Below are 12,572 nucleotides of genomic sequence, written 5' to 3' on the forward strand. Positions count from 1 at the left end.
CTCCAACAATGTTTTACATTTTTATTAAATAAGTTGAAACTGTAAGTGCAGAAAGTAAAAAGTCACCTGCAGTTACACATGCTAACGAGCTAAGTCGTGCTGACACTGCTAACGTGTTTACATGTAATAAAGTGAATAATTAACTGAGTAAAGACTTTTCAACATAGTTAGCTTGTTAAGGCAAACATCAGCTCTCTGACTGGCTGCTCACTCAGTTTTTGGTCCCTTTCTTGTACTTTGATGACAGCTTATGAGCAAATAAGACGCTGTCAGAGCAGAAGAGTGATGTCACTGATGAAGTCACTATAAAGAACAACTTACCAAGCACAAATTACATTTTCATTCATTTTCATCAGGTCAGATGTCAAGTGCTGACCACGCCCCCTACCAGTGATGTCACACTGGGATGTAACCCTTAAGAGACACTACTGATGGAGGCGGGTCAGAGTGAGACAGGACGCTGCCTCCTACTTCGTAGATAGGTTAGAGGTGGGCAGAGTCAGCTAGTCCCTGAGCAGCAGGTAGGTGGGCGGAGCTGCATGGGTCACAGCAGAGGGCAGAGGGCAGCGGACGTGCTTCAGTTTGAGCAGGAAGTCTCTGCTTCCTGAGTGGAACACTATTGGTCAGAGTCTAAGGAAGGAGAAAGAGAGGAGCCTTCACTGTGATTGGCTGAAAATCACCAACAGTTATCACTTTAGTTTCCGGTGTTCACATGAAATCATTTACGTTTACGATGATGCGACTGACCAGGAGGAGGCGCTGTGAGTACAGCTGCTCTGGTTCTTCTGGTCTCCTGGTTGGCAAGGAAACATGCCAGCGCTGCAGCTCCGCCTTCATCTCTGCTTGGCTGAAGAGGACTGCCGGGTCGCCATGACAACGGTTAATGAGCTCCACCAAATTCTCCTTATAGTGTAACCTGACAGAGCAGATGTGTGGAGACTGATTACACAACAAACACACCTGAACAGGTACACTGGTATCAGACTGGTCTTACTGGCAGTATCCTCTGTAGTCAGGGTGGGCGGGGCGTCCACATGGCTCCTCCCGCCTGCTGCCATCATCTTTCAGCTCCAAAATCAAACACACACCTTCCAATAAACACACCAGTCAATCAAACAGGAGGGTGTGGTTAGATCCTACCCGAAGTTCAGAAAGACACCTCACCTGTCAGACTGTTGTCAGGTGAGCTGCCATTGGCTGGCTCCAACCAGGCGGGAGACGCTCTGTAATACTGGGAAACAACACACTGTCAGCCTGCTCACCTGTGACTGATTACCTGTGAGACAGTCTAAACTCGGGTGTCAGAGAATACCTGTCTGCACCTGTCAGCTGCTCAGTGCTGCCACCATGGCTTCCACAGTTACTACACTGTGACGGTTTTAGTGGCAAGACTTTTAATTTAATTTGTTTGTTTTCTGGGGTGCCAGCCAGGCTGTCCCGACGCAAAAGTCGTTTTGGTTTGTTATTTTAAGTCACCACACTTATTGTCAAAAACACAAAGGATGTAAAAGTATTCAACTAAACCACCTTATAAATAAATAAGAAGAATGAAACAGAAACTGCCACCCAAGGTCACTTCAATAAATCATTCTTGTATTAGGTAACATAAACAAAAAAAAAAACCAACAACACAAAAATATATTCCCAGCAACTCTGATCAAAACGAAAGATTTTCAGTCTCTCACTCTTCCAGTGGTAAAACAAACAATCAACAAAAATATCCTTTTTCAGGCCCTTAATGTTCAGTTTAAAAAACAAAAAGGAGTCTTTCAGGGTCAAAAAATAAAAAGAGTCCAAAAGAAATAATAGTCTGTTCAGTTCAGAATAACTCACAGTCAGGTCCGGTCAGAGCACGTCACAGATCGTAGCCAGAATGGAACCAGCTGTCACGTTGTTTTTGTCCTGAGGGATCTGCTGGGTGCAGAGGCGTTGTGAAGAGCGTTTTTGAGGGCCTGAACTACCTCGACTTTATCGATCTAGCCGCAGGGTGCGGAGCTAAACATACTACGGCTTGAATTTTCCGCTCCTCGTTTGGCAGGAGTAACATCATTTATGTGCGTCGCGGAATCAGCTGGAGCGGAACACGTTTACATCAGAGAAAAAAAACTAGTCGTCTTTACCACCTGATGAAAACAAACAACAATCAGATTTATTCATTCCTGATGACTTGAAATAAAGTGTTTTCATGTTGGGACAGGTGAAACAGCAGTGACATCACATCTTACAGGTCCGTTTACACCTGAACCTGTTTAAGTCTCACGCTGGGATCAGATCTGAACTGTGTACCTGCTGATTCACAAAAACCTCTATCAGAACATTTCACATCATCACTGTATTCTTACCTGTAACAGCAGGTGTAGGCGGGGCACGGACCAGTCTCTCAGGTGGTACAGGCAGTCTCGAGGATGGTGGGCATGCAGACCTTTGCTTCCACAATCGGCAGAGAAGCTACAAGCCTGAACACAACAACATGTTACCATCAGGTGAACTGGATTCACAAAATCCTGCTCATAATCTGTCACAGTATAATCAAGAGTAGAATCAGTGGAATCAAGAGTAGAATCAGTGGAATCAAGAGTAGAATCAGTGGAATCAAGAGTAGAATCAGTGGAATCAAGAGCAGAATCAGTGGAATCAAGAGCAGAATCAGTAGAATTGGACTCACAGATCCTAAGCTGAAGGTCCGGCTGCAGCCTCCACAGAACTGATGCTGACACTGAGAGCAGGTGAAGTGAAGACAGCCTCCTTTAGATACACTGAACACACACTGACAGCTGGGACACTCTGAAGACACACACACACATTAAACACACGTGATGTTCCAGTAGTGCTCAGGTCCAGGTGTAGGTGTGTGTGTGTGTGTGTGTGTGTACCGATGCTGTTGTAGCTGAGTGTTGGGTTCGGGTTCTGGTCCAGATGGTTCTGCTGCTTCCAGACTCTAAACTGCTGACAGGACAGTCCCTGATGCTGAGAAGACCACTGCACACACACACACAGCTATCAGAAAGAGAGAGTGTGTGTGTGTGTGTGTGTGTGTGTGTGTGTGTGTGTGTGTGTGTGTGTGTGTGTGTGTGTGTGTGTGTGTGACTTACAGGGAATCTGCACTGACAGCAGGTACTCTTCTTACAGCTGGGACAGTCCATTCTCAACCTGTCAGCCTCATGAAGCATGCCGAAGGAACACTGACACACAGACACAGACACAGACACACACACACACACACACACACACACACACACACACACACACACACACACACACACACACACACACACACACACACACACACACACACACACACACACACACACACACACACACACACACACACACACACACACACACACACACACACACACACACACACACACACACACAAACACACACACACGGTGCTGCCATTAGGAGCCCCGCCCACTCTGCAGCGTTAGTAGAGGTGTAATGACGGCGTGAGGTCTTACGTGAGCGCACCAGCAGAAGTTTGGCATCTCCTGCAGAGCTCGATCTCTGAGTTTCCTCTGGAAGAGTTCGTGGATCTGAGGCGGCAGGAAGTGGCGTATCTGCACAAATACAAACAACAACTGAAACTCAGAGTCTGGAGGCGGAGCCACGATTGATGGGCGGAGTCATGACTGTGGTAGTGGGCAGGAGGCGGGGTCAGGAGTCCAACACGTCTGATGTGTTTACCGTTTGATTTTATCAATATTTAACAGAAGTAGCCAACGGACAATGTTAGCATGCTAATATCTCAAAGAGGTGACGTGGAGAGAGGCGTATCTGAAATATCACCAGAGGACACTTGAACTCTAAAGTCAGTCAATTAGTGAGTGTGTAAATAATTACATTTTGTCCCTTTAGGCGCACTGTAGAAAAGCCTCCTCAGTCTCCCTGTAGTCATAGTAACTGATTACGTCTGTGGTTGTCATGGTAACAGACATATATGATCAGCGTCTTTAACGAGAAAAGAAAAATCTAAACAAAGCATCATTCATCAGACACTTCCTGTCTTCAACATCTGCTGTAACCATGACAACCACAGGTCTGCCATTAGCATGGTCACTCTTTGGACAAAAAGGAAGTTTGTGTTGATTTTTATAACACTGGTGTTACGGTTCAAAGTCAGTGGAATTGAGTTCTTAAGAGGCCGAGATGATGTTAGAATCTTTGTTCATACATCACCACAGGAAGTACCTTCATGTAGGAGCATTTCACAATAAAAGCTCCTGTGGGAAATAATGTCTCTAAAGTACAGAGGGCGCTATGCTCTCGCTCCATGATCCATCTGAGCATGTCAGAGAGAGAGACTTAAGGTTTGGAGGATCCTTTTTCAAATGAACATCCCCCTTATGTTGAGAGTAAACATGGGAAGAGAGTGAACGTGACAGTGAACATAAGAAGAGGGTGAACATGAGAAGAGAGTGAACATGAGGAGAGAGTGAACATGAGGAGAGAGTGAACATGAGAAGAGAGTGAACATAAGAAGAGAGTGAACATGAGAAGAGAGTGAACATAAGAAGAGAGTGAACGTGACAATGAACATAAGAAGAGGGTGAACATGAGGAGAGAGTGAACATGAGGAGAGAGTGAACATGAGAAGAGAGTGAACATAAGAAGAGAGTGAACATGAGGAGAGAGTGAAATGAGAAGAGAGTGAACATAAGAAGAGAGTGAACGTGACAGTGAACATAAGAAGAGGGTGAACATGAGGAGAGAGTGAACATAAGAAGAGAGTGAACATGAGGAGACAGTGAACATAAGAAGAGGGTGAACATAAGAAGAGAGTGAACATAAGAAGAGAGTGAACATAAGAAGAGAGTGAACATAAGAAGAGAGTGAACATGAGGAGACAGTGAACATGAGAAGAGAGTGAACATAAGAAGAGAGTGAACATAAGAAGAGGGTGAACATGAGAAGAGAGTGAACATGAGGAGAGAATGAACATGAGAAGAGAGTGAACATGAGGAGAGAGTGAACATAAGAAGAGAGTGAACATGAGGATACAGTGAACATAAGAAGAGGGTGAACATGAGAAGAGAGTGAACATGAGGAGAGAGTGAACATGAGAAGAGAGCGAACATAAGAAGAGAGTGAACATGAGGAGAGAGTGAACATGAGAAGAGAGTGAACATAAGAAGAGAGTGAACATGAGAAGAGAGTGAACATGAGAAGAGCGTGAACATAAGAAGAGAGTGAACATGAGGAGAGAGTGAACATAAGAAGAGAGTGAACATGAGGAGACAGTGAACATAAGAAGAGAGTGAACATGAGAAGAGAGTGAACATAAGAGAATGAACATGAGAAGAGAGTGAACTTGAGAAGAGAGTGAACATAAGAAGAGAGTGAACATGAGGAGAGAGTGAACATGAGAAGAGAGTGAACATGAGAAGAGAGTGAACATGAGAAGAGCGTGAACATAAGAAGAGAGTGAACATGAGGAGAGAGTGAACATAAGAAGAGAGTGAACATGAGGAGACAGTGAACATAAGAAGAGAGTGAACATGAGAAGAGAGTGAACATAAGAGAATGAACATGAGAAGAGAGTGAACATGAGGAGAGAGTGAACATGAGGAGAGAGTGAACATGAGAAGAGAGTGAATATGATGGTGAACATGAGAAGAGAGTGAACATGAGAAGAGAGTGAACATAAGAGAGTGAACATAAGAGAGTGAACATAAGAGAGTGAACATGAGAAGAGAGTGAACATAAGAGAGTGAACATGAGAAGAGAGTGAACATAAGAAGAGAGTGAACATAAGAGAGTGAACATAAGAGAGTGAACATGAGAAGAGAGTGAGCATGAGAAGAGAGTGAACATGAGAAGAGAGTGAACATAAGAGAGTGAACATGAGAAGAGAGTGAACATGAGAAGAGAGTGAACATAAGAGAGTGAGCATGAGAAGAGAGTGAACATGAGAAGAGAGTGAACATGAGAAGAGAGTGAACATAAGAGAGTGAACATAAGAGAGTGAACATGAGAAGAGAGTGAGCATGAGAAGAGAGTGAACATGAGAAGAGAGTGAACATAAGAGAGTGAACATGAGAAGAGAGTGAACATGAGAAGAGAGTGAACATGAGAAGAGAGTGAACATGAGAAGAGCGTGAACATAAGAAGAGAGTGAACATGAGGAGAGAGTGAACATAAGAAGAGAGTGAACATGAGGAGACAGTGAACATAAGAAGAGAGTGAACATGAGAAGAGAGTGAACATAAGAGAATGAACATGAGAAGAGAGTGAACATGAGGAGAGAGTGAACATGAGGAGAGAGTGAACATGAGAAGAGAGTGAATATGATGGTGAACATGAGAAGAGAGTGAACATGAGAAGAGAGTGAACATAAGAGAGTGAACATAAGAGAGTGAACATAAGAGAGTGAACATGAGAAGAGAGTGAACATAAGAGAGTGAACATGAGAAGAGAGTGAACATAAGAAGAGAGTGAACATAAGAGAGTGAACATAAGAGAGTGAACATGAGAAGAGAGTGAGCATGAGAAGAGAGTGAACATGAGAAGAGAGTGAACATAAGAGAGTGAACATGAGAAGAGAGTGAACATGAGAAGAGAGTGAACATAAGAGAGTGAGCATGAGAAGAGAGTGAACATGAGAAGAGAGTGAACATGAGAAGAGAGTGAACATAAGAGAGTGAACATAAGAGAGTGAACATGAGAAGAGAGTGAGCATGAGAAGAGAGTGAACATAAGAGAGTGAACATGAGAAGAGAGTGAACATGAGAAGAGAGTGAACATGAGAAGAGAGTGAACATGAGAAGAGAGTGAACATAAGAGAGTGAACATGAGAAGAGAGTGAACATGAGAAGAGAGTGAACATAAGAGAGTGAACATGAGAAGAGAGTGAACATGAGAAGAGTGATCACAAGAGTGATCATTGTGGGAGGCTTTGTTTCTCTCTTTGAGTCGATCTCAGCCACAAGCTGACTTTGATTTTCTGAGTTTAAACTCAACACTGTGCCGCTGCCCTTGTGAACATCCCCCTTATGTTGAGAGTAAACATGGGAAGAGAGTGAACATGAGAAGAGAGTGAACATGAGAAGAGAGTGAACATAAGAGAGTGAACATAAGAGAGTGAACATGAGAAGAGAGTGAACATGAGAAGAGAGTGAACATAAGAGAGTGAACATGAGAAGAGAGTGAACATGAGAGAGTGAACATAAGAGAGTGAACATGAGAAGAGAGTGAGCATGAGAAGAGAGTGAACATGAGAAGAGCGTGAACATGAGAAGAGAGTGAACATAAGAGAGTGAACATGAGAAGAGAGTGAACATGAGAGAGTGAACATAAGAGAGTGAACATGAGAAGAGCGTGAACATGAGAAGAGAGTGAACATGAGAGAGTGAACATGAGAAGAGAGTGAACATGAGAGAGTGAACATGAGAGAGTGAACATAAGAGAGTGAACATGAGAAGAGCGTGAACATGAGAAGAGAGTGAACATAAGTGGCACTGTGCCGCTGCCCTTCACAGCGGTGAGCAGCATTTGGTTCTGTGCTCGGAGAGTCAGAGGGATTCTAGGATTGTGAAAATGTTTACATTTCACACCGATCTCGGCACAGGCAGAAAACTCTCAACAATGAACGAGTTCAAGAACCACGCTCAGCGACCACCGCGTCAAGTCTGAGAGGACCTTCATACCTGTTTCCGCTCACCTCACCTGAGTTCACCTGACCTCTGACCCCTCACCTGTGTGTCCAACAGGTTAAAGTAGTCCATCCCACTATGACCTTTCACCTCTGGTCTGCCACACTGAGGACAAACCAGCTGATCGATGCTCTTCTCTTTAATGGCCGCCGAAAAAAACGTCTTAAAACACATCTGACACAGGAAGCAGGAGCAGTGAGTCATGGTGATGATCTACGAGAAATACAGACAGAGAAGAAGAAGTGAGTCATGGTGATGATCTACCAGAAATACAGACAGAGAAGAAGAAGTGAGTCATGGTGATGATCTACGAGAAATACAGACAGAGAAGAAGAAGAAACAGTGAGTCATGGTGATGATCTACGAGAAATACAGACAGAGAAGAAGAAGAAGCAGCAGTGAGTCATGGTGATGATCTACGAGAAATACAGACAGAGAAGAAGAAGAAGTGAGTCATGGTGATGATCTACGAGAAATACAGACAGAGAAGAAGAAGTGAGTCATGGTGATGATCTACGAGAAATACAGACAGAGAAGAAGAAGAAGTGAGTCATGGTGATGATCTACGAGAAATACAGACAGAGAAGAAGAAGTGAGTCATGGTGATGATCTACGAGAAATACAGACAGAGAAGAAGAAGAAGTGAGTCATGGTGATGATCTACGAGAAATACAGACAGAGAAGAAGAAGTGAGTCATGGTGATGATCTACGAGAAATACAGACAGAGAAGAAGAAGTGAGTCATGGTGATGATCTACGAGAAATACAGACAGAGAAGAAGAAGAAACAGTGAGTCATGGTGATGATCTACGAGAAATACAGACAGAGAAGAAGAAGAAGCAGTGAGTCATGGTGATGATCTACGAGAAATACAGACAGAGAAGAAGAAGTGAGTCATGGTGATGATCTACGAGAAATACAGACAGAGAAGAAGAAGAAGCAGTGAGTCATGGTGATGATCTACGAGAAATACAGACAGAGAAGAAGAAGCAGTGAGTCATGGTGATGATCTACGAGAAATACAGACAGAGAAGAAGAAGTGAGTCATGGTGATGATCTACGAGAAATACAGACAGAGAAGAAGAAGTGAGTCATGGTGATGATCTACGAGAAATACAGACAGAGAAGAAGAAGAAGCAGTGAGTCATGGTGATGATCTACGAGAAATACAGACAGAGAAGAAGAAGTGAGTCATGGTGATGATCTACGAGAAATACAGACAGAGAAGAAGAAGTGAGTCATGGTGATGATCTACGAGAAATACAGACAGAGAAGAAGAAGAAGCAGTGAGTCATGGTGATGATCTACGAGAAATACAGACAGAGAAGAAGAAGAAGCAGTGAGTCATGGTGATGATCTACGAGAAATACAGACAGAGAAGAAGAAGCAGTGAGTCATGGTGATGATCTACGAGAAATACAGACAGAGAAGAAGAAGAAACAGTGAGTCATGGTGATGATCTACGAGAAATACAGACAGAGAAGAAGAAGTGAGTCATGGTGATGATCTACGAGAAATACAGACAGAGAAGAAGAAGTGAGTCATGGTGATGATCTACGAGAAATACAGACAGAGAAGAAGAAGTGAGTCATGGTGATGATCTACGAGAAATACAGACAGAGAAGAAGAAGAAGCAGTGAGTCATGGTGATGATCTACGAGAAATACAGACAGAGAAGAAGAAGAAACAGTGAGTCATGGTGATGATCTACGAGAAATACAGACAGAGAAGAAGAAGTGAGTCATGGTGATGATCTACGAGAAATACAGACAGAGAAGAAGAAGTGAGTCATGGTGATGATCTACGAGAAATACAGACAGAGAAGAAGAAGAAGTGAGTCATGGTGATGATCTATAATAAATACAGACAGAGAAGAAGAAGAAGCAGTGAGTCATGGTGATGATCTACGAGAAATACAGACAGAGAAGAAGAAGCAGTGAGTCATGGTGATGATCTACGAGAAATACAGACAGAGAAGAAGAAGAAACAGTGAGTCATGGTGATGATCTACGAGAAATACAGACAGAGAAGAAGAAGAAGCAGTGAGTCATGGTGATGATCTACGAGAAATACAGACAGAGAAGAAGAAGCAGTGAGTCATGGTGATGATCTACGAGAAATACAGACAGAGAAGAAGAAGTGAGTCATGGTGATGATCTACGAGAAATACAGACAGAGAAGGAGAAAGTCGAGGCTGTCTGCTCTCTGGTTGGCTGATTCTCACCTTGCTGAAGGACACCTGCTCCTGACAGATGGGGCAGCAGTGAGTCAGGAACTTGAGAGCTGATGAGAAATCTCTGTTGAGCTGGATCGCCTCTATGACATCATCAGGGCTGAAACTCCGCCCCTCCATGGTCATTAGAGACAGGAAGATGGCCGCCTGGTCCGGATTAAGACAAGCCGTCATCTGAAGGAGGGAAAGAGAAGGAGAAGAATCAGGAAGAGGAGGAGGTGGAGGAGGTGGAGGAGGTGGAGGCATGTAGACTGAGTCACCTGTAGACTGAATCACCTGTACACTGAGTCACCTGTAGACTGAGTCACCTGTAGACTGAATCACCTGTACACTGAGTCACCTGTAGACTGAGTCACCTGTAGACTGAGTCACCTGTAGACTGAATCACCTGTACACTGAGTCACCTGTAGACTGAGTCACCTGTAGACTGAATCACCTGTACACTGAGTCACCTGTAGACTGAGTCACCTGTACACTGAGTCACCTGTAGACTGAGTCACCTGTAGACTGAATCACCTGTACACTGAGTCACCTGTAGACTGAGTCACCTGTAGACTGAGTCACCTGTAGACTGAGTCACCTGTACACTGAGTCACCTGTAGACTGAGTCACCTGTACACTGAGTCACCTGTAGACTGAGTCACCTGTAGACTGAGTCACCTGTAGACTGAATCACCTGTACACTGAGTCACCTGTAGACTGAGTCACCTGTAGACTGAGTCACCTGTACACTGAGTCACCTGTACACTGAGTCACCTGTACACTGAGTCACCTGTAGACTGAGTCACCTGTAGACTGAGTCACCTGTACACTGAGTCACCTGTAGACTGAGTCACCTGTAGACTGAGTCACCTGTAGACTGAGTCATCTGTAGACTGAGTCACCTGTACACTAAGTCACCTGTAGACTGAGTCACCTGCAGACTGAATCACCTGTAGACTGACTCACCTGTATGTGGTCTGGTTGAAGGCTCTGATTGGGTCCAGATGCTGGTCCTGATACCTGGTCTTGGTCTGCAGTGAGTCTGTGAGCTCCTGATTGGATAGTCCTCACAGGTGAGTCACTGAGCCGCTCTCTTACAGACTCCAGTCTCAGAGCTCCCATCATCCCACTGAGAGGGTCCACAGGGGGGACACCTGCAGACCAGAACCACATGTTACCTGTTTCTGATCCTGGTATCTGCACCTGTACACTGTGTCACATGACCCTGTCCTGTGACATCATCAGCTCACCTGAAGAGGGGGAGGGGATTATGAAGGGGTTGTTGGTAGATTGAGGAGGAGCACTGAAGTCAATGCCTAGCAGCTCCTCAGTGTACGACCTCCTCACTCTTACCTCCCTGCTTTGCTCCCATTGGCTTACTGCAACAGAGGGGGAGGGGCTTCATCAAACACCCAAGCCTGATAACCAAAGACTCTAAATAAACACGGACAAAGCCTGAATGACGTCACTCATCGGTTAGTGAATAGGACATCGCTGATGGCGATTGCCATTTTGAAAATGCTAAACAGACAAAGAGGCGGGGCTTAAGCCTCCCGACAAACAACACCCACCTGTCAGTCAGACCAGCACGCCTCTATATGAATAACTACCCTACTCTTATACTGTTTGAAATCAAAAAATGATTTGTTTATTGACCTCATGCCACAGGAAGTTTACCTCTCAGTCCGGAGGAGGAGGAGGAGCAGTGGTGAAGGCTGCAGGACAAAACAAAATGAAGGAATAGAAATTACCTTTAGCAAGAGACAAAAATATAAGTTTGAAAACTTAAAAACATTCGAAAGCTTTTAATGACAAAACATATAAAGATTGATTGACTGACTGATTGACTGACTGATTGACTGATTGACTAATAGACTGACTGATTGACTGACTGACTGACTGATTGACTGATAGACTGATTGAATGACTGAATGACTGACTGATTGATTGACTGACTGACTGATTGACTGACTGATTGACTGACTGACTGACTAATTGATTGACTGACTGATTGATTGACTGACTGACTTACTGATTGATTGACTGACTGATTGACTGATTGACTGACTGACTGACTGATTGATTGACTGATTGAATGACTGATTGACTGATTGATTGGTTGACTGACTGATTGGTTGATTGGTTGATTGACTTGCTGACTGATTGGTTGACTGACTGATTGGTTGATTGGTTGATTGGTTGATTGGTTGATTGACTGACTGATTGATTGGTTGACTGACTGATTGGTTGATTGGTTGATTGACTGACTGATTGATTGGTTGACTGATTGATTGATTGACTAATAGACTGACTGATTGACTGACTGACTGACTGATTGACTGATAGACTGATTGAATGACTGAATGACTGACTGATTGATTGACTGACTGACTGATTGACTGACTGATTGACTGACTGACTGACTAATTGATTGACTGACTGATTGATTGACTGACTGACTTACTGATTGATTGACTGACTGATTGACTGATTGACTGACTGACTGACTGATTGATTGACTGATTGAATGACTGATTGACTGATTGATTGGTTGACTGACTGATTGGTTGATTGGTTGATTGACTTGCTGACTGATTGGTTGACTGACTGATTGGTTGATTGGTTGATTGGTTGATTGACTGACTGATTGATTGGTTGACTGACTGATTGGTTGATTGGTTGATTGACTGACTGATTGATTGGTT

General features: G+C 43.9%; 1 protein-coding gene across 8 annotated transcripts in view; it reads right to left on the reverse strand.

The window, feature by feature from the left end:
• Positions 1 to 7: 7 nt before the first annotated feature.
• The window catches only part of si:dkey-181m9.8 (E3 ubiquitin-protein ligase RNF31), a gene marked incomplete at its 5' end in the record, with an annotated part of 17,282 nt that continues 4,717 nt past the window's right edge, over positions 8 to 12,572 (reverse strand). The window contains 14 exon segments of one of the 8 annotated variants that reach the window (XM_065953418.1): positions 8 to 630; positions 748 to 916; positions 995 to 1,088; positions 1,165 to 1,231; positions 2,343 to 2,456; positions 2,666 to 2,784; positions 2,874 to 2,979; positions 3,093 to 3,182; positions 3,462 to 3,560; positions 7,695 to 7,865; positions 9,877 to 10,059; positions 10,834 to 11,021; positions 11,118 to 11,246; positions 11,545 to 11,582. In XM_065953418.1, the coding sequence (XP_065809490.1) occupies positions 484 to 630; positions 748 to 916; positions 995 to 1,088; positions 1,165 to 1,231; positions 2,343 to 2,456; positions 2,666 to 2,784; positions 2,874 to 2,979; positions 3,093 to 3,182; positions 3,462 to 3,560; positions 7,695 to 7,865; positions 9,877 to 10,059; positions 10,834 to 11,021; positions 11,118 to 11,246; positions 11,545 to 11,582 (1,714 nt within the window). 8 annotated transcript variants of the gene reach the window in all.

This window comes from Labrus bergylta, chromosome 4 (assembly GCF_963930695.1).
Source record: "Labrus bergylta chromosome 4, fLabBer1.1, whole genome shotgun sequence".
Classification (NCBI taxonomy): domain Eukaryota; kingdom Metazoa; phylum Chordata; class Actinopteri; order Labriformes; family Labridae; genus Labrus; species Labrus bergylta.